At 40.1% G+C, this 21,816-nt stretch overlaps 1 protein-coding gene and 1 long non-coding RNA gene across 3 annotated transcripts in view; one reads left to right on the top strand and one right to left on the bottom strand.

Moving 5' to 3' along the window:
* Positions 1–18,496, bottom strand: part of LOC137479433 (uncharacterized) — a 513,525-nt gene extending 495,029 nt beyond the window's left edge. Inside the window, exon 1 of one of the 2 annotated variants that reach the window (XR_011002245.1) lies at positions 18,190–18,496. This is a non-coding gene — a long non-coding RNA (uncharacterized lncRNA). The remainder of the gene's footprint in view (positions 1–18,189) is intronic. The other variant, XR_011002244.1, reaches the window with a different exon arrangement.
* A 697-nt stretch (positions 18,497–19,193) lies between these two features.
* Positions 19,194–21,816, top strand: part of PKN2 (protein kinase N2) — a 54,933-nt gene continuing 52,310 nt past the window's right edge. Inside the window, exon 1 of the mRNA XM_068199875.1 lies at positions 19,194–19,651. Coding sequence (XP_068055976.1) covers positions 19,604–19,651 — 48 coding nt within the window. The 5' untranslated portion in view covers positions 19,194–19,603. The remainder of the gene's footprint in view (positions 19,652–21,816) is intronic.

Genomic DNA, 21,816 nt, shown 5'->3' with positions numbered 1-21,816 from the left:
CCTAATAAAAAAAAAAGACAGTTTTACATGGAATGAATTGCCCTTAACCTAGAAAAATAAACATATTCAGAGAACTGGAAGAAAAACAGTGCCATATGCTATTACATCCAAAAAATGCCTTAGCTAAACTGTAGCTTCTATAAATGATTGAATTTAGATTGAATGAAGAACTGCAAACACCTGAACACTGAAAATTGCTGTCTTTTATTACAATCCATAAGAAAATAGCCTAAAACTGGAGGCAGAATTTTTTTGAAACTATGATATTTTGGTACTTTGCTTACAATATTTAGCCACACACAGAGAACAAGAGTGGTGTACTTGAGATAAAGGAGTTGTGGGGCACTGAAGTACAAAACACACAGGGCCACAAACTGATCTGTGATTAGCACAGGGCAGTGGAACAGCCTTTGATAATCAAGCCTCAGAACAGGATCACACTAAGACCAGAGCTGCTCTTGTCAGTAACAACTTTATTAAGCAAACCATTGACATTCCCCACATCTAAACAGGAAAAAAAAACAAAAAAAAAAAAACCAAAAAAAAAAAAAAAAAAAAAACACCACACCAAAAAAAAAACCACACATAACCCCATGGAAAACCAAGAAAAACACCAAAACCAACAAACAACCCTTTTTATTGATTATGCCTTTCTTTTTGAAGAGCAAATTTTCAAACAGCATAGGGGAGCCTAAATAGCACCACTGTAAGCCTAGTTCAGACTTGCAGTGAATTCGAGAAAAGAATTTTCCATTTACAATGCAGTTGGTCTCACTAGGCCAAGTTTACAAAGAACACATCCCTGTAAACAGTCAAGTTGAAAACAATGGCCCTGGTCATACAAGTACAATTTTCTACAAGTAATGTGGTAGGAAGGAAGGTGTTCAGGATACAGGGCTATTGATAACTTCTGTAGCACAGAATCACCTCAGCAAAAAAGAATCAGGCTGCATATGCTAAAGGTTCAAAAAAGAGGAAAATATACTTTACTGTATAACAGACAACCTAGAGTGCCTTTTGATATTTCCATATTACACAACCCCCAAAATACAGAAAAATTCACTTAGCAGTTCCAATCATCCATCTAGCATGAAAATAAGTGTTTCATAATAATTTGTGATGGTCCTGAAACAATAAAGAAAACATGCAAATTACACCAATACAATTAAGACTTGATTATGCAACTGTTTTGCCTCCTTCGCTACAGCAATAAGCAAGCAAATAGAGACTGAATTGAACACAATTTATACTGCAAAAGAATATTCACTTGTGTTACTGCTTCAGCTATTTAAAAGAAATAATTTTGGTAAGTTATCATTAGGAGACCCTATTTAAGTTTTATATCAATGATCTTGAGACTAATTTCATCATGTTTGTGCTCCACTTGCAGATTTTCAAGACAGAATTGCTTTGCTCTCAATAGACAAAAGAATACTTTTTACAAAATGTGTTCAATAAATTTTTAAGAGTGCCAGCATTCAATTTTTGAGGATTAGTATCTTGAAATAATCTTTCCTAAGTATTTCTATGTGAGAATACCTACGCATATTAGAATTTACAAGTCTTTTTTAACCTCATTACAGTCAATGGAAGTTAAGTACAGGCTTAAATGTTTTCTCCTATTTTTCATCCTGAACCAGGATATTCCATTGTATTTTGGACCAAGAAAGAACAACACTGAAAACTATGTATCAGGCAGCTTTCAGAGTACGCATACAAGATATGCTATACAAATCATGGCAATATGCTAATAAAATCAATTATTTATTTTCCCATGCTGTTGTAAAAAAAGATGCCAACAATGCTGTTTATGGGGTTGGTCAGAAGAAAAAGACACCTTTTATTCAGCTACACAAAACCTAAATTTAGGAGAATGTTTCTCTTTCCTGGTTTCTTATCACAGCAATGGACTTTCTCACACCACTGTGGATGAGAATCCACATTTAAAGTTTGATTCACTAATGGTGCTAGAAGCAGCATTAACTCATCCTCCCTACCCTACGAGCTGTGTCAGAAGGGGTCACAGAGTGCTGGTGCTGGCCAGCAGCCAGTGACTGCATGGCGAGCAGCCAGCCATTCTGCTATGAACTGGGGGGGGTTCCTGAGGGAATTTTAAAGTTTTTCTGTATTTCCACCTTTATTGCAGCTCAAGATCTCCTGCAGAGTAGCATGTACAGCTTATGGATACTAAAGGCTATGCTTTTATTTCACTGAATGCTTTCATAAAGAAACCAAATCAACAGTAAGATTTTTATATAGCTTCAGGAAGCTTAGGTGCATGAACTTCTTTTGGCCACATCACATCCACATTTAAGACTTTGCAGAATTGATAATTTAGGGTAATTCATGCTTTCCTTGCAAGCTGAGAAAAACAAATATAGGAATTAGTAATACTATCTTGTCTAAATTCTCTGTTTAGGAGGAAAATAATCTTCTTTGTTACAGTTTCCTGTACTTCAACATTCTTACCAATGAATTACCGGATTTGGTCCTGAAGCATTCTGCAGCAAGATTTGGAAAATTTGTATATACCTTATGAAATGAAACAAAGTTACACATGGCTTCTGAGAAAATAAAATAATTAAAGCTTGTATACAAGAAAAAGAGGCAGTATAAGTTATGAAGAAAAAAAATGTACCTTGGCATACTACATCAGTAGGCAGTATCACCAACACAACATTTTCTCATACATATTTATCAAGGTCCTTACGTAAAAGCACCTGCCCACAAATGCACAACACAAAAATCCACAGTTCTTTGGGAAATGGACTTCGTATAATCTGATAGAAAAAACTTTACTGCGGCATGCTTGAAAATAGATTGAAAATTATTGCCCCACTTTGAACATTTCCTGAAATGCACTGTAATATCAGTACAAAGCTGACTGCATCAATCAGGTATCTTCAGATGCTTCATTTGATTTTTCAGAGAGATGAGAAAGCAACAAAGTGACTAGACCAAGCAATTCCAGGTACTTATAGCACATTAATCAATTTGAAATGAACTCCTTTTGTCTGCTGCTGCAATGGTTTAGAAGATATTTCCTAAACAAATAGATAATACTTTCTTTTCTATTACAAGTGATCAAACTCTGAGACTTATATAAGATTTTTTTTAATCCCACAACACAATACTAGTGGGTTTTTTTTATTTATTTAAGAGCATGCTTACAATTGTGAAATCATGGTTACAGAAGTTCAAATAAAGCTTATTTTTTAAATTCTATCTGACCTTGGATTTGACAAAAATTGTATATGGGTCAAGATTATGAAAGGGCTTTCATTACATGAAGTTATCTAAGTATTGTTCAGACTGGTTTTCAGGATGAAATACTAGCTGAAGTTTGTATTTACTTCATGTGCAATCACTTTAACCTTGCTATTTGCACAGCAGATGTCTTCTTCACAAGACTACAGAAGCTATTGACTATAAATCTTGATAAGATAAGCTGTTCATTCCTTCCTTGTCAGAGCACTCTAAAAAGTCGCATAAAAGAAAACAATTACTGAACTGAGGAAAATACCAAACGTTGATGCTAGAGTTCTTATGGAGTCTTTTATACAGCAGTTTTTTACCAAGTCAAACCAGCAGAATTAGAATCCTTTTAGGAAAGTCACTATGCAGAATTTGATTCATTTGTGACATTTAATTCATATGAATGCCAAGACTGCAGTTACAATTTTTCTAATTGGAACTATTCCTGAAATCTCAATAGTTAAAAGAAGATTAAATAAGCATCGTAATTCAGCTACTTCCTTTACTTCTTACCCATTCAGTCACCAGTGACACAATGTGTGGTTTTAGCAGGAATGGAAAAGCTTGTTTTCCCCATCCTAGAGGGGAAGAGAGTGGCCAAGGCTGCCAACTCAACAGTTTAAATTAACAAAAGCCTCCACTGAGTGCTTTCTACCATCTCTGGAAACAGTTTTGGAAAGCAGGTTCCATCCATTTTTCTGGTTTATTAATTAAGGAAGTTTGTTCCACCTACAAAAACAACATCAAATCAACATAAAAAATCCTGAGGGCCCCAGCTTCCTATTAAGAACAGAAAGATAAGAAAAATACACAGCCGATGATATTTTGGCCATGCATGTCTTCACAATAATGGTTAAAAAAATTTTGATAAGGTTAACTGCCCTGTAGAGAAGGGAAGATTGTTCCTTCATTGGAGAGCTATTAACATGCTCTAAGAAAAGTTTCTAATTCATCCCAAAAAAGTCTGGCATTTTTTAATTTAAATTAGTGGCCTTCAGGGAATTCACTGTAAGGACAAAACTGTTATCATTTTAATCTCTCTCCATAAGGTGAATCAAAAAACCACCACTCCTGTTATTTCAATTGTCTTCTACAAATGAACTTTCTTGAAATACAAACCTGATTCTGCTTTTAGTTACATGATGCTAATGAGCTTATTAACAGCCAGGTTATTTCCTATTAGCTTTCTGTGGCCTAACAATTCATTGATGCTAAGCAGCAAAAGATGCATTATGACTGAAGTCCTTTTTCTATATAGGATTTAATGCTTTGACTTACAATATTCTACAGCCTTTAGCCATCTGGGAATCTCAGAACAAACAGGAAAATTATCTGCAACCCTACCTTCAAAGATGACTTATTGGATAAAATAAAAAATAATTGGCAAACCACACAAGAATGCCATAAAATAGTCCCATCTTTAAAGCACATGTGCATAGGGACAGGCTTCAAAACCAACATTAGCATTACTACACATAAATTAGTCAGATAATCTGTGTATACTCAACCCAATAAACTGGATTTACTCAATTCAAACAGGATTCTGCAGTCACTATTTGCATGCTGCAGTGCAGTCTCTTTGCCTGTATGCTGTTGTTAAATCTTCCTGAAAAGCAGAGATTCCCTACTGCACTTTCTGAATTAAATGAAAGAGAAATTAGAAAGGTATACAACCCTTTAATACTTAATTAGCTTTCCAATCAAGGAGTGAAACCAAGTAAGATTATATGACTGATTATACTCATGATATGACTGATTCATTTGGATTGTTATTTGTCACATTATTTTTCTCCAAGTGACCACAGAGACCTAACACAAGTAATGAGGAGAGCTATCCTTTGGTTGCCTAGAATCAAAGTTTAACACATTTGCTGGTTATTTGCCTAGCTTCTCCTGTCAGCCCTGCCAAATTTCTTTTCAGCAAACTAATACCCAGTTATTTTTGCCAAGTCTTCAAGCTTTTACTAAGATAGAAAAGTATGATCTGTTTTCAGAGGCTGAGTCCACAATTTTCCATATCCTCACATGAGTGACAGACCCTGCTATCTGAACACCACAACCCAAGTGCTCTTTCACAACTGCCACACACAATAAAGCAATTGTTTTAGGTCATTTCAAAGTCACCTCTTGTGTGGAAGAAAAGAAAATAGTCGTAAGATCAGATATGCAACCTTGTGAGGATGGCAAGTTACATGGTGACAAGGTGGGTAAGCTGTAGAATTAAGTCTGTAACTGGAAAGCATTTCTAATAGCCCTAGAAGCAGCAAACAATAAATGTGATGGTGCACAGGAAATTCATGATGCAGACCTATTTGCAGGAGAACATGCAGAGAGATATGTGATTACTGTCTTACAGCAAACAAACATGACATAATATATGTTTAAAGGAGGTGAATTTCAAATTAAGTTCAACATAATCTACCCATCCTTCTTAGCAAAACATCCTATTGCCTTAGGAAACCATCTCATCGCTAGAAAGCCACAGGTGTTGTTCCTGTTTCTCAGTAAGTCAGGTGCATTTCCTATAGCCTTGTGGGACACTGCATCCTCCTGTAGTTTTGTGATGTAACACAGGCCTGTTACCTCTTAACAGATACAAAATTGTATGATCCAGATGCATCAGCCTTCCAGACTCTAAATTTGCTCGAATACAGTAACTACCAACTTTTAATTTTGGTTTGCACAAGACATTCTGATACATAGAGCAGCTGCATCTGCACATATATCTCATCTCAATTCCCACAAGAACTTTTTTGGGACCTTTAATCAGAGGTTGAATTCCTTGTCTTGCTTGTTGTGGGCACAGTATGCAGACCTTTTCCAGAAAAGCGTTATTTAATAAGGCCTATGTGCTTCAGAAGGACATCCTATCTTTCTGTTGGAGCTTTCTACAATGTCCAGTTCTACACTCCAACACACAAATCTAATGCTAAACCCTTGAAGTAGACTGAAAAATGCTACTTCTATGGAATGTTTGCCTCCATTGCAATCCCTTATTATTTTCTGCTCCAAATCACCTTGTATATCGTAACCCACTTTTTACTCACAGGAGAGGAGGGAAAACTTAAACCCCACAATTCTACTCTAGGAGAATAACAGGACAAAATTCAGTTTAGAAACAAAGAAGAAAAAAAAAAAAAAGGGAAAAAAAAGAGAAGAGAAGCAATTGAAAAGATAAGAGAGATCTAGAAGTCCTTGAACACCTAAATTTTTCCCTGCTATGCCTGGTTCATATCTCCAGCTGCCAGTCTGTCAAGTCTGAGAATAACTGCTGTGATTGGAATCTTCTAAAGAAAATAGGATGCTATGAGCAGCCATGTTTAATTAAACAGTGGGAAGTTCACATTAGCAATAAACAGAGGAAGTATCAAAAGTCTTGGCAAAAGCCAAGTACAGTGTCACTTTTCTGCTCTGTACTTAAGTGGCCCTTTTTATTGCTTGTCTTTAAAACAGAGCAGAGACATTCAGGACTTCTACATAAGGATTTTTAGGTATGCTAATGAAATACCATGTGATTCTACCTGTCCAGAATAAGAATGCCTAATTCTGCTTCAGATGTTCTGCTTCTAAAGCTTTGATTCACAATTTCACAGAAAGAAGGATGCAGACATGGAGAGCTTGGTGGACTGAAAAAATGCCTCTCAGCTTCTGCTTTGATAGCAGTAAATCTAGAAAGGAGCACCAAAATAGCCCACTATCTATTTTGCAATCATGGAAGAGATGTATTTAAAATAATTTCAGATTAGCTACAATATTAGGACTGAAATTATTTCTGAAGACCATAGGGTGTCAGAGGTTAAAAGCCCAAACCATAACAAACCCGAGTAGAACAACTGAGCAGAATGCTTTTTTTCCTGTCAGCATGGAAATATGTAGAGACAAGAAGTCACATTCTGGTTTTCTTTTGCACAGTAGACGCCACTAAAATGGACAGTTTTTGATTAGAGGTGGATGTGAAAATCAGTTCTTTTCAATTAGCTAAGAGAAGACCAACCAGGGAAACACCACAGAAGTTAGAATATGATAATCAGTAAGAATCGTAAGAAAGAAAGTTTAAGAAGGAGTTAAACCTGAATGAACTAGAAAAATCATCAATGGTAAGAATGTACTGAAAACAAACAAACCAAAAAAATGAAAAAAAGTGTGGCATTTATTTCTTTTGGGGAGATAACATCTATATGATCAAAAAGGGTCGAATAATCAGTAAGATTAGATTTTATAACAATCCAAAATGTAAGAAGTTAGCCATGCTTGGACATCTATAATCACTTTTTGATGAAAGAGAATAATAGTTATTTGCCCAATTAAGGCACACAACCCAGCACTAAGCTTATGAAATAAGTAACCTGATCTAGTAAACCATATAAAATGCAAAATTCCAAGAGACAGATTGACAGAATTAAAAATTAATGGCATTGGTCAAATGAAAAAGGTGCATGAGACCAAGGTTTTCAGAAATTTGGGGGAAAAGCAAGCTCTTCAAGTCCAGGATAATGCCAAAAAACCCCAACACTCTGCAGGTTCTGCACTGTCCTATGGAAGTTGTTCAGAGAAAAGGCTCAGATCAGATGGATCAGCATCAGTACTCTCAGTAACCTGCAAAAAGATAAACAGGCTCACCATTTTTGTATCCACCCATAACATTTTTAAAAAGACATACTCTGCTAGAAACCAAGGAAGTATTACAGAAGCAAAGATGAGGCCTAATGAAAAAGTAGTCAATGCCAAATATTTATTTACACTGCATGTGGATAACAGCCAGGTTCTGATGAGTACAACTTGAAAAAGAATAGAGAAGTATACATCAAATATTGTCTCACTCAGTGCACTGTTTGCTGACTGTTTCCTGGGACGGTTGCTGTTTGACTCAGGTTTGAAACAATTATGTTTCATTAGAAAAACAAGGCATTTTCGATGGGATGAAAAGTAAAATGGTAAAGATGTTTTCCAATATCAAAATCACTACAAAGACACACCAAAGGAACCCCAGAGAGGAGCAGAACCAAACCAGTACAAATCATCATAGGGCATACTCTGACAATACATCTGCCTCAGGAAACAAGAAAGATTTCATATACGTATTTTAATCAGTTCAAAGGAAATTTCTACTGTTTTAAGATAAAGCACCATTCCATTTCACAGTACTTAATTATTTCTTCATGCACTACTATCAGGATGTGCTACCTTGTATTTCAAACTTTGAAAGTTAAGCCAAAAGTATAACAGCTGAGGTTAAAATGCATGCTGCAAGGAAACTTTACTTAGCATGTAGGGAAGTTACACAACTATGATATTTAGTGGCCTGGGAAAGGAAGATAGGAATAGCAATCTGCATTTTTAAGTGACCAAACTAATTGGGATGAGGAAGTCTGGAAAAGTGCACTACAAGGTCTGCGTTCCATTATTCAAGTGAATAATAAAAACAACAGTCTTGGAATACAATGCAACTCTTCCAGTCTTACAGAGCAGTTTCTTAATATTAAACGAGTATTTAGACATGAAATGAGGAGAGAATTAATCTATCAGGAAATTAAAGGTAGCAGATTAACCAAAACTGAAAAACTAATTACAAAAATAAAGGACAGGGGAGTAAGCAAGTCCAATGCACCTCAAGAACAGATAACTTTCTTTTTTAAAAATCTAATAATTAAAACTTGAATTTAGACTATTTCAGTTAGCCCTTTTTCTTGCTTTTAATTTTTTAATGTTTTTTGTGTTCTGTAGGACTTCAGCTGCTGGTTGCAGAGTTTTGGGTTCTATTCAGAAACTGAAAAACAATACCAAACAATCACCCTGAAAGCGATTCATTGTTCTATGATTTTGCATTCTTAAGCACCTCAGTTCCCGTTAAAGCCAGCTGCATAAGGGATCCCAGCAGTGGGCAGCAAGAAATATGCAGATCTCCTCAAGAGCTCCCTCTTTTTTGCTTTTTTTTTTGTCTTTTCAAGGTATACAAAGGAAGAAAGTATCAGAGATGTCTGGATTAAATCTCTTCTTGAACATTTTTCTTTTGAATTTTTTCCTATTTTCATAGCTGGGAAACACAGGTGTTTTCACCTTGATTGGCATAAGGATTCCAATTGCTTACATAGTCTATTGACATTAATGAATCATTCAATTATTCATTATTATTATGAAAAGTACAGCATCAGTGCCAGTTAAGGCATTTGGATGACACAATTTGCAACTGATATTTCTCTCATGTTAAGATGCATCTCACTATGCTGGATTCAGTACATAATTCACTGTGTATTTTAACTCTTTGACAAAGAATCAGAGACTTCATCCTTATTGTACCATTTATGCAATCCAGCTTCTCTATTTTCCCTCCCAGGCCCAAGAAGAACCCAAAAGAAAAAAGTAAGGCACTAAAACCAAGTCCTCAAAAGCAGTTGAGACACTTGGATGCATAAGACTTGCTCCCATTGAAGTAAACAGTACAAATCCTCAGAAGAAACTGGAAGGAAAATCAAAGTTTGTACCTTGTCCCATGTGTAGTTCCCTCGGTAGAGAGCTTCCTATGTAAAAGAAGAATTCAATCTTAAATTCTTAAGAGGCATAATCATTACTAAAGTATAATAATCACTAAATAAAAATGTCAGTTTTAGAAGATAGCCACTAGATGGAGCAATTTAATATTAAGGTTCCATTTATAAAGATTCTTTCACCTTTCCCATTACCGAATTAATTTTTCCTTTTTATACTAAGAAATGGAAATACTTAGAAATAGTGTGTCCTTGCATATTATATAAGTAAAAGGAAAACTGTATATGAATAAACATTATGTTTCTACATTTTGCCTGTATTGAAGCAAAGACTGGAAACAGTGTAAAATGCAATTCCAAACCACTTCTGTTAAACTGTTAATTTAATTAATCCACCAATCTACATTTCCTAATCTTGGGAAACATTAAGCATTAAGAAATATTAAGCAGTTTATCAGAATACTATGCTTTCTATTCACCAGACACCAGAACTTTTTGCCAGCAGAGATTATTCTATCCTACCCTGAATTTTAGCCTAACTACTATATAGTTAGAATTAGTCTATATTTTAGTATCAAACTGAGAATTAAGAATATTTTGTACTGACACAAAAGGAAAAGAGACTTGACCTCATTAGCTTGTGTCCCAATTTACATCAGTTGTATCTAAGATGGCTGTAGAACTACAGTGCCTTCTGTCAGTGTAAAACCAAAAGTTGAACCTATGTCTATTTATATTTCTAATGCTATTTTCAAGCAACAATTTACAGTTGTTACTATCCAAAGTAGCTCCTGATAACATCTTTCTGTACCTTGTGAAGGTGATATGTATGTTTAAAAACAAAACAATGGTGTTGTTGCTGAATGCAGCTCTGAGGCAGCAAGAAAGTAAATCCTCAATGATTACATGGGTCTTAAAATCCTTCTTTAATACTGGATTTGCTGGGAAAAGGGGAAGAAATAAACACAGTTAAGGACAGCCTGCGAAAAGCAATCCCCAACTGGCCTCTGCTTTTTTGTTTTGGAAGACTTCTGTTATACCATACTTATGAAATATTCACATTTGATTGATAAGTATGATAATCTAAGTATCATGAATGGTCTACAGTATCTAAAGTCTGCAAACATCATAATACAGTATATATTTTAATATCCTTCCTATTACTGAACTTTTCTAACGTTAAATCAACCTCTACATGCATAGCAGCTGCAAATAGCAACTGGATTTACTGTTGTGTTTAGGTCCATTGTGAAAATCCATGCTTTTAATGCCTAGATGCGGTGCTTTCTTCTGCTTTCTTCCAAGAACTGTTTCTATTATCTATCATGATTAATGATAAACAAAACCCAAACATTAGGCTGTTTATACAACTATTAAGGGAACTGTGCATTTTTCTTACAGAATTCAGTCATGGTTCTAAAGATTCTGAAGATGTATCGATATATCCCCACCATGTCCATCATTATCAGAACCACATTTAGCACAGGTTCAATTAACCTAATCTTTTATCTCTCTTATCTCAACCAAATAGTCATTAAGGACATTGCTGTTCTATGGCTTACTACATGGACCTCAGAATGAAGAGAAAGCATATAGGTCAGGAGGAGGGTAAACCTTATTATTTTGTTTTGAGATTATTACACTTCATTTTTATGCCTTGCTCCATCGCTGCACCACTTACGGGGTGAAGAGGGGTGTATGCAGGCAAGAGAAGAAAGCAAAGAACAAGCCGAGAATGCTGCATTAGCTGGAGACACTTCTTGCACTTGTGTAAAAGCTGCCTTCATTAAAGCTAGTATGTTAACACAGCAGCAAGCAAAGACATAAATGAACATAAAGAACATCCACATGATCACATTTCAAATATCAAACCAATATACTTCAGACTTCTCCTCCTCAGCGATTGCCTCTGGCTGACTGCTTCTTGACAGGGTAGCTACAGAAAACAGATCACGGCTCCAAACGTTTTCCCCCACATTTTTCAGTGGTTTCTATGCTCATTTTTCTTATAAAGAACAAACAAGTTCACAAACTGCAAACTACCTGCTAGACAAAACAACTAGAAAGTGTTTGAGATTTCATTACTTGATGATAATAAATAATTGAAAGCTGACCCAGACTGACAATGTGGGGTTTCAGTGAATCCATTTCAAGCAACTTAACCCAAACTGATTCAGCTTAGTCCTTGAGACCTCCAGTGTTTGCCCTAGAACATAAAACCCATGACATTAAGTACTTACAAGAAAACACTTTAAAAAATCACTGGCACCTATGTATCTAAGCAAATTATGAGAAGCACAAAAACTTAATTAATCTTTCAGATGCCAAATCACTTCAGTTTCCAGAAGAGTCACTCCACAAGTAACTTTGTAACTGGGCTTCTGTAGAGAAATCTAACCTAAGAAATCTCACCTAAGCCTTTCTATGTTGTGGTTGTTTTCAGAAAACATGAAAATGCCAGCAGATTAATTCACACAAGAGAAAACACCTTTGAAGAACCTGAAATGAGTGGAAATTACAGCTAGTTTAAAAGGTATATCCAAAATGTGATAGGTATGATTAATTTCCCTGCTCACTTGTGTTACGACCATCTCTCTCCAGGGATGGAGGAGAAAGAAGAAAGAAGGAAAACAAGAAGAAAAAAATAGAAGGAAAGAAGAGAGAGAGAGATTAGTCTTACTTCCTTCCCCTTATGTTTAAATACCATTTAATTAAGGGGAATACACTGTAACAAGCCATCTCTGAACCACAGGGTTCATAAGCAGCAGAACATAAATGAAAGCAATGTAAAGTTGCACTAAAATTACATGACAGTATGTTTGCCACAGCCCAAGAATAAAAAAGAATTGAAGGTGAGGGAGTTAAGACAAGGAAGAGTGAGGGGGAAGTACTAACATATTTGGTATCAGAACTTTTTGGAATATTTTTCTCTTTATATTGTTTGATGCAATTGTCGTTTTCTCAGAAAGTTTTTAAGCTCTCTTCTCTCCTGGGGATTGACATCCCCAGCACAGCGAGAAGAATGCAATTGGAGCTAGCTAGAAACCTGCCAGGTAACTCTTGTTCTAAGTGTTCATTAGATGAAGATAGATCTGCCCTTTTAATTCAGAGACATTGCCTACTAAGTACAAGTTAATAACTACTTAGGACTTCAATCCCTGACAGAGTTACATATGCAGGCTACTGTCTCTGAGATGAGATAAAGACACGGAGAAAAAAAACCAGCCATCAAGTTAGTCATGACCAAAAATCATTACCATCTAAGACTGAGTGTCTGATGAAGTCTGTTTCAGGACCATTCAACATAGTTATTTATGTGTCCACAAACATATTAGAGCAAAGAAAACACTGATGTATAGATGCTGTATCACCACACACTTCATACAAAGGACTTACTTCCTGTTTTTTTCAGTCTTTGCTGCAGATTTCAAAACAGCAAGTTCAAATTGGTTGAGGATGATCAGAAGTTCACAAGTCACAAACATCAACTTCCACAACACAAGGTGAGACAAGTCTGTTGATAGCATGATGCAGAGGAAAATGGACACAATCTTCTGACTTCTTTATACCCTGCTGTGAGCTGCCAGCAAATCTGCAGTCTAATATTTCTGGAAGCAACAGACTGCCCATAGGCAGGTCAAACCCCACATTACAAGCACGCAAGAGACATCCCTGCAGCAGCCTTTCAAGCACAGATCTCTTTTGCAAAGACTTCTCTGGGTAAGCCATGTCTGACTCATCCCTTGCAATACATTTCCCTTTCCTCCAAATGCAGACTGGGATTTCAGCTGAAGTTGTAAAACTCTCTATATATGAAAAGCTTTTTGGAGGAACTTGATTTTCCTAGAATCAAAAGAAGTTGCATACCTTACTACTACACAAGAAAGTCCTTCAATTATCTCCTGAGCCTGAATTTTCTGATGTTTATTCATAGCAACTTTAGGTCACAGCCAGTCACCTACATTCCTTCAGGAAATCAGCCTTCTTCATAACAGGATGACGTATTTGTCACCTTGCCTTGTTTTTGTAATAAACTAAGATATTTTCCCCTAGTCACCATTTGAAGTAATGTGCTTGCAATTTACAGAAATAAAGCAATGAGACCAGGAATTATCCAGAGGTATAGCTACCTTGCTTGGAATGATCTCTTATCTACACTGTTGGAAAATAAGGTCTTGATGTTACCAGAGCTGCACCTCTTCACTTCAGTGAACAGACTCTATTCACTTCAGTGCATTCAATGAAAGCATGAGTCCATCTGGGCAGTTCATTTGCAGAAACAACATCAAGTATAATAAGCTGGATCCTACAATCAAGATTAATTAGAATCACTGGGACTTAGCATAGGTGTAGAGATTAATAATGTTGATCCACTTGTGGGCTCATAGCCTTAATGTAAAGACATAATGCATTTTGTTATTACTTCAAATAATCCAAGTTGATCTCCTCTAGGAAAATGAGGTCTGATCTTAACAGCTGGTTCTGCACAGGTAGGGCTTTCCTCTCCTCAAGGTACCACCGCCATTAGCTGGCATAAGGCAGACTTCTCCTCATAAGAGAAGGATGGAAAAGAAAAACAGCAGGCCATAATGAACAGGAATGAACCTCCTTTCCCTGAAGCACTGTTTTCTCACCGACTGCAAGTCTTCCCAGGGTCCAGAATTAATAAAACAGATAGTAAGATAAAGTTTCTTGCACTCCACACCTTATAACATATGCCTACATTTAGCCCTGGGTAATAGTATGTAAACACAGAAGACAAATTTTAAGAAGAAAGTGTGCAGCAATTGCTAGGAGGGTTATGATTACATCACAGTCATCCACAAAGAAGTTGTAAGATTAGTTGTGTAATTAAAAAGAGTAATAAAGGAATAGTTTAAGTGTACATGAAATTTGCAAGCACCACAAGAGCTAAATAAACTTAGGTAGTCATTTTAGTCTTCTGCTTATGACGTGCCATAAACTCATCCCCTTCACTGCCACTGGTACATCAATAAGAGTCTTCATGCTCTTTCATGCTCTCAGAAGCCTTTTCTTTCACCAATTTCCCTTTGAGAAATCTGAGTGAAAAGCAGGTAATTAACTCCTTAGAAGTGCTATGAAAGAAGTGAGTTTTCAAAAAAAGGAAAATTATCCACACTTTAAATTTTTTTTCAATTTTTTATTTTCTCCTTCATGGCATTTTCTTTAATAAACACCAGGAAATTGTTGATCTAAGAAACATTATTATATAAATTTATTTTTTGTCTCACATTTTAACCTGACCTAGACATATTTATTCCTAAATCTATTGGAAAATGTAGTATTGGAAGCTTTATAAAATGAAGATTTCTCCTATTCCCACAATTATTTGCAAAGCAAAACAGGAAGATAGAAAGTACTATTCTTTATCAATATGCTATTTTTTCAACACTGTTGGGCTGAAATAAACAAATAAAGAAGGCAAAGATGTATACATTCTCCATCTCATTTTTCTGTGCCTCATAGTTCCAGAACTTCATAATGTTTTTAAAGGATCCAACTTAGAGGGTTAACTATGCAAAAGTAACATTGCTTTGACTAGAAGTCAGGGACAATTAATGGTTACATTATTGAAAATCTATTGTGGTGGTGGTAGTGGTTTGAGTTTTTTTTTTTTTTTTTTTTAACTAATGTTGGGGCTACATTTCTTTTATATAGTTAGTTGTCTCTATTCCTAAGTGAAAGAACTTAAATTCTATCCCAAAGTTGACTTGAAGTGTGAATTTTAGCATTCCTGCTTTGTGAGACAAGGATTTCCTTTAATAGGTATCAGTATTACTTGCAAAATCAAATAACCTTTACCCTACCCCACTAACAAGGTCACTAATTCTTCGAGCTTGTTCTGTGCTTAAAAAGGTGGTGAGCTGGCCTAGTACTGCTCTGTCCCTCCCATCTATTAGGCGCCTATGTAGCATCATATCCAATTTCTTCTCTCCAAGAGTTTAATTTTGCCCATATCTAGGCACATCTCTACATTGTTGTCCCTCTACACCTACATCACTAATTTAAACAAGCAAGATTAACCAGAAGCCTAAAAAAGAAATTGCATTTTTTCCTGGTAGAGTTTTGCAAGTAGTAAGTATAACAACGTAATTAACACCTATCTGGTGCTCTTCACATGTCCATCCTCATTTCTTTATGCATCACTAAATTAAACTAAGCTCTTTCTTAGGTGATATATTGGACTAGTTAGAACTATCCTAAAAAATACATTTGATTTTGCTTACAGTACCCCCAACATTTAAATAAAGAGTTCTGTACTGTGCTTAAAGGCTCACAAGGTGTCTTTTGTACCAGGAACACTGAAAGTCTCAGCTATTCATTTTTCCAGGATTTTGTGACAAAGACTTTAATAACACAACCTGAAGAAAATAAACAATTAAAGGCCTTAGCCAACAGTACTGACATCCATTTCATTCAGTTGGCTTTTCTAGCTTGCTAATTGACTGCAGGGATGAGCTAACAGAATAATGGCTGAAGAGACTGCATTCAGATATTTTAAGGCACAGGCTGAACTCAGGATTCCATATAATGCTAAATTCTCAGACTTACGCACTTAACTGCCTTCTATTTTGGGACTCATTCGGAATGTTCCCTCTTCTCAGTAATTCACTGTCACAGTACTTAAATGCAGAGCTACAGTTGCTCAGGACTGCCTTGTACTTTCCAGACTCTAAAGGAAAAGCTTTAGCTAAGCTCTTGGTATTGTTTTACCAAACCAGTTTCTCTTTAGATTCCTGTGCCACTACACTTCCATCAAAGATCTAGGACTGTGTCCTCCCAAGCTGTGCAAGTAACATTTGGAATACAAAAAAAGATTACACACCTTGTCTTGACAGGAGTAATAATATGCTCTAGGCTACACTCAATAGGCAGGCTAGGTTAAACATGAACCAAAGCCAGCTGCCTGTTTTAGAGAGAATCTCAAAGCTTCACTAACTTTGTTGACACACACTCAAATATCTATGAATTCTCTCTGGTGCACAATCTGTGTTTCCCTCTGACCACATCTTGTAAACTAGACAGGCAAGCACATTGATTCTTCTCCTTTGCAATGGGTCCAGGCAAGGAGATGAGCTGCAGTAATGGACCGCATACATGCTGACAAGTACATGAAGTCACTAAGTCACAGTAATCCAGTCATTTCTGATTACTTCTTTATATCCTTCAACATCTGCTCTCAAAACCAGTTCAAATGAAGTTTAAACATTTGGAATCATTCTATCGTGGTCAAAATGAGAAATCATTGCATGAAAGTCTTTCTTTCCCCATCCCACCGATCCCGTTTGTACGCACTGTGCCCAAAACCACACTGTGCGGCACAAGCCATTTCATGGCTGTGGCCATGGGACCACTAAAATAGCACTAATTCATACCACTGATACTGAAGCTGGGCTAGCACACATTTTACTGGATAAGTCCCTTTCAGAAATAGTGACAATCAGCAAGTAAAGTTTTCCTCTGAGCCTGTAATTGCCTGGCCACACAGCACAGAAAATAAGCCACTGGCTTCATGTGGACTAAGTCTAGACATAGATTTGCGTATGTGAAAGATTATGAACTGTATCAAACAGCTACTTACATGTAAGACAGTGAAACTGTAGTTTCAGTAAATATGTGCATTGTTACTGTAGAATTATACTAATATTTCTTTTATGTGAAACTGTGTGCATATGTTCATAATTTTTTTCTACTGCATGATAGTACCTCAGATTGTCAAGTTTGTTTGGTGCTCAACAGTGGAAGTAATAGCACACTTAAAGTGCTTCAAATTTGCTAGGAATAGTAGTGATAATTTAATGTTGACTTCTGCCATTCCTGTTTCTTCAAAAAAATCAAAGCAAAACAAGCCAACCCTCCAAAGTTTAACTTGCATTCCTAAAGCAGACTACTACTGGTCTGTAGCCATACAGAGATGCAGTAGCATATACAGAACAAATGCTGATGATGCTTGCATAACGTTGAATCTATTGAAAATGCCTCAGCTTATGAAATTGGTATGAACTGCATAGAGAAACAAAAAAAAAAAAAAAAATAAACCAGCTATAATTGCTTCCACGGAGAATTTTGCATTAGTCCAATTAGCTGAACATAGCATCAAGTATTAGGATGGAATGAGAAAGCATGTGGGTATAGAGTCGACAACAGAAAGCACACGTTTAATGGATAGGTGAAGAAAAGCACCAACCCTCGACAGAGGCAGGAAGGGGGAAAGAAACGGTCTTGTCACATGGTGCCACGAGGAAAGAGAAACCATTTCCTCCCATTTCCTCCCAGACACTCAAACTGCTTGGAAGCTCTGAGAAGCTTACTACCCTGCAGATTAACTGAACAGTGTCAACCCCCCAAAAAAAAGTCACCAAGCATCCCAAGTACAAATGTTTAACCCTCAAAACTGTTAAAAAAGGCATTTACAGCCCCCACTCACCACAACCTCCTGGGCCACTGCTCCAGGTCCCCAGGGCGGCAGGTGGCTGCTTGAGACAAGCGTGAACTCTCCTTCCTGAGCTACCTGCCTTCGCTACCCAACAAACTGAGAGCTTCACCTGTCTCCTGGGCCCGGGAGAGCCGAGCCCCTGCAGCCCCCAACACCTGGAATGTGCCACACGCCCCCCAAACACCGCCTCCACAGGAGGAAACGACAGGATTCCGAGACAGGAGCCTAACAGATGGGGAAGCGCAACCAGCGGAGCGTGCAAGGAGGGAGGTGACGAGGCGGCCGCGGGGCTGGGGGGAATGAGGGGAGCAAGGGGCTGAGGGGAGCGAGGGGCTGAGGGGAGCCAGGGGCTGAGGGGAGCCAGGGGCTGAGGGGAGCCAGGGGCTGCGGGGAGCGAGGGGCTGAGGGGAGCGAGGGGCTGCGGGGAGCGAGGGGCTGCGGGGAGCCAGGGGCTGAGGGGAGCCAGGGGCTGAGGGGAGCGAGGGGCTGAGGGGAGCGAGGGGCTGCGGGGAGCGAGGGGCTGAGGGGAGCCAGGGGCTGCGGGGAGCCAGGGGCTGCGGGGAGCCAGGGGCTGAGGGGAGCCAGGGGCTGAGGGGAGCGAGGGGCTGCGGGGAGCCAGGGGCTGAGGGGAGCCAGGGGCTGAGGGGAGCCAGGGGCTGAGGGGAGCCAGGGGCTGCGGGGAGCCAGGGGCTGAGGGGAGCCAGGGGCTGAGGGGAGCCAGGGGCTGCGGGGAGCCAGGGGCTGAGGGGAGCCAGGGGCTGAGGGGAGCGAGGGGCTGCGGGGAGCGAGGGGCTGAGGGGAGCGAGGGGCTGAGGGGAGCGAGGGGCTGCGGGGCCTCGCGCCGCCCGGCCCGCGCGGGGAGGTGCTGCCGGGGGCGCGCGCCGCTCTCCGCTTCCGAGGGAGCCCGCTCTTCCTCCCCGCACAGTCACGTGCTCCGAGAGCCGCCAAGCAGCGCCGCCTTTGCGACAGGGTGACAGCCAAATGGTGCGACATCGGCGGCGGCCGCAGGCGCAGCAGCCGCGGCGGCCCCAGCGCTGCCAGGGCCGAGCGCCGCGCCCGGGCGGGGAGCGCACCGCGGGCACCGCACGGCGGGGAACGCACCGCGCCGCTCCGCGCCGCTCCGAGCGCGCCGCTCCGTACCGCGGGGAGCGCGGCGCTCCGTACCGCACCGCGGGGAACGCGCCGCACCGCGCCCCACAGCCCACCGCGACCCCCATGAGAATAGAGGGGTCAGCGGCGGCCCCCCCGCGCACCCCCGCCCGCCTGCCTGAGCACGGAGCGCTCCCCCCGCCCCCGATGCGCCCTTAGTCCCGGCCCCGGACCCGCCTCCCTCGCTCCCCTCCCCGCCGGCGGCGGCGGCAGCGGCAGCAGCAGCGCCCAGGTGCGGACTTCAAACCCCGGCGAAATGGCGTCCAACGCGGCCGAGAGGGAGATCCTCTTCACCGAGCTGCAGGTAAGCGGCGAGGGGCGCCGCCCCAGCCCCACTTCCCTCCCTTCCTGGCGGGGAGGACGGAGGAGCCGCCGCGCCCCGCCGCCCCCTGCCCGCCGCGCGGCGCGGGACGCCCACCCCAGCCCGGACCGGGCCGGGGGGCCGGCGGAAACCCGTGCCCACCCCAGGCCTCTTCCCGCTGCTCTCCTCCGGGAGCGGAGGCGCCGCCGCCCGGTCACGGCCCCACCCCGCCGCCGGCCGCGACCCGCTTTTGTCTGCGCTCGGCTCCCTCCTTCCCCCGCCGAGCGGCCGCGTCCCTCCGGCGGGGCCTGCCCGGGCCGCGGCCCCGGCCCCGGCCGCGGCCCCGCCGCCCCGGGATCTGCCTCCGCCCGCGCCCGGAGCCGCTACGGGGGCCGGGGCTCTCGCCCTCCCCCCCGCCGGGACACGGCGCTCGTCCAGGCCGGGCCCAGAGGGCTCCCGGTGGCCACCCCACGCCCGCGTCAGGGTCAGGCAAAGAGCCTCTCTCTCCGCTGGACACGGCACCGCGCAGGAGCCGGAGCAGCTTCCTTCTTGTAGGCCTGGAACGCTGAGCTTGGGAAGAGGAGGAAATGGTGCGATCAACGTTATTTGTCACACGGCAAGGGTTCTTGTCACTACGAAAACACAATCCCAAAAGACCCCGCGACACTGTTAAAGGTTGAAAGCTCAAGGCTTAGAGGTTTCCATCCCTGTAATTTGACCGGTTTTGGTTGCCTCTGCAACTGTTACTATTCTTCTTGTCAGCTGCAAGGTTAGATGCAATTCCGGAGCTTCACTTTTGTGCTCTTATCTTTAAATGTCAGCACAACCTGCTACCTCTTCAGCTTCCTTGTTCTGAAGGAAGCTTGCTTTTCTTTTCCTTTTTTTTTTTTTTTTTTTTATTATACATCACTAAATCTATGCAAGTTATTATGTTTACCCAGGCAAAGAATGTGTCTCTGAATTTATTAGTTGGACAGTGAACCAAAGTAAGAAGTCCATAAATGGAAAGTATGGAATTTAATGGTCAAATAAAAATTAGAAAGGCATGCTTTTTAAAAAAGTAATTTTATTTATGTAATGCTGTTAATTTCTCCTGTAGTTCTGAATGTTGGAGGTGTGCTCACTTGAATAGCAAAGGAAGAGAAGGCACAACAGATGTAGGAGTCTGCTTAATATTGTAGCACATGAGATGGCTAAAGGCTAAGAATCCATCTAAAATGCTGAACTTTAATCAGTGGCTCATAAGTGCCTAGGAAGAATCAGTATGTTAATACAAACTTGATACGATGCTATATAAGCTCGTAAACCTGTTTGAAGTGGAGAGCTGTGTGAATAACTAACTATAGTAGTGTTTCAACTAAGCTAAATGGAAGCAACATTTCTGTAGAAGTACCCAAAGCAGAGTTCCGATTACTTTAAACAGAAATGAGTGGAGATTTTTCTTTGGGGGTATTGGAAAGGTTGATTTTGGTTTTGTTTTATTACTTTTTTTTCTTGAAAGGTGAGACTGACAGTGATACTGATTAAAAAAAAAAAAAAAACAACAAAAAAAAACTAGGATGGATTAGATGCTCGGGTTGCACTATCTGTTCCATTATATATGGTCATTTCTGTATTAATAAATACAGTTTCTTGCACAAGAAAGGTTAAGTTAGCATAGGAATGCCAGTGGAGTTTAAGCTTTGTGAACTGCTAACTTTTAGGTATTTTTAACAGGAACTTTCCTGTCAGAAAGAACCGCTGGAAAGATAGTGTTGTTTGCCATGCCATATATTAGCAGTGAAATACAAAGGCATCAATATAGTTCTGTTTGGGAATACCTCATAACAAATTGCTCTTCATATACCTGGACATAAAAGTTGCTTTAGTGGCGTGGTCTGAAAGTAAAGGGAAGTACAGTGAAGTGTGATATACGCCATTTCACTCAAGTTTCTTCAGGAGGGAACTTCCTCAACTGTAAAAACTCTAACTTTAAAAGTGCTTATATGGGAAACAGACTTTTGCTTGCATATTGCAGTCCTGCACAGAAAGATGAGGAAGTTCTAGAATTCATGGCTACAGTAAAAGTTTAAAGGGTCAAGTCCATGGGTTGATCTAGATCATGGGTGATGTGTGGTCTAAATGTTTTGTTAATAGATGTGAAAACTTATTGAAAACAGGCTAAACCC

Source organism: Anomalospiza imberbis, chromosome 9, assembly GCF_031753505.1.
Source record: "Anomalospiza imberbis isolate Cuckoo-Finch-1a 21T00152 chromosome 9, ASM3175350v1, whole genome shotgun sequence".
In the NCBI taxonomy this organism is placed as follows: domain Eukaryota; kingdom Metazoa; phylum Chordata; class Aves; order Passeriformes; family Viduidae; genus Anomalospiza; species Anomalospiza imberbis.
The sequence above is the reverse complement of the archived record's forward strand: the minus strand, read 5'-3'. Positions and strand labels throughout refer to the sequence as shown.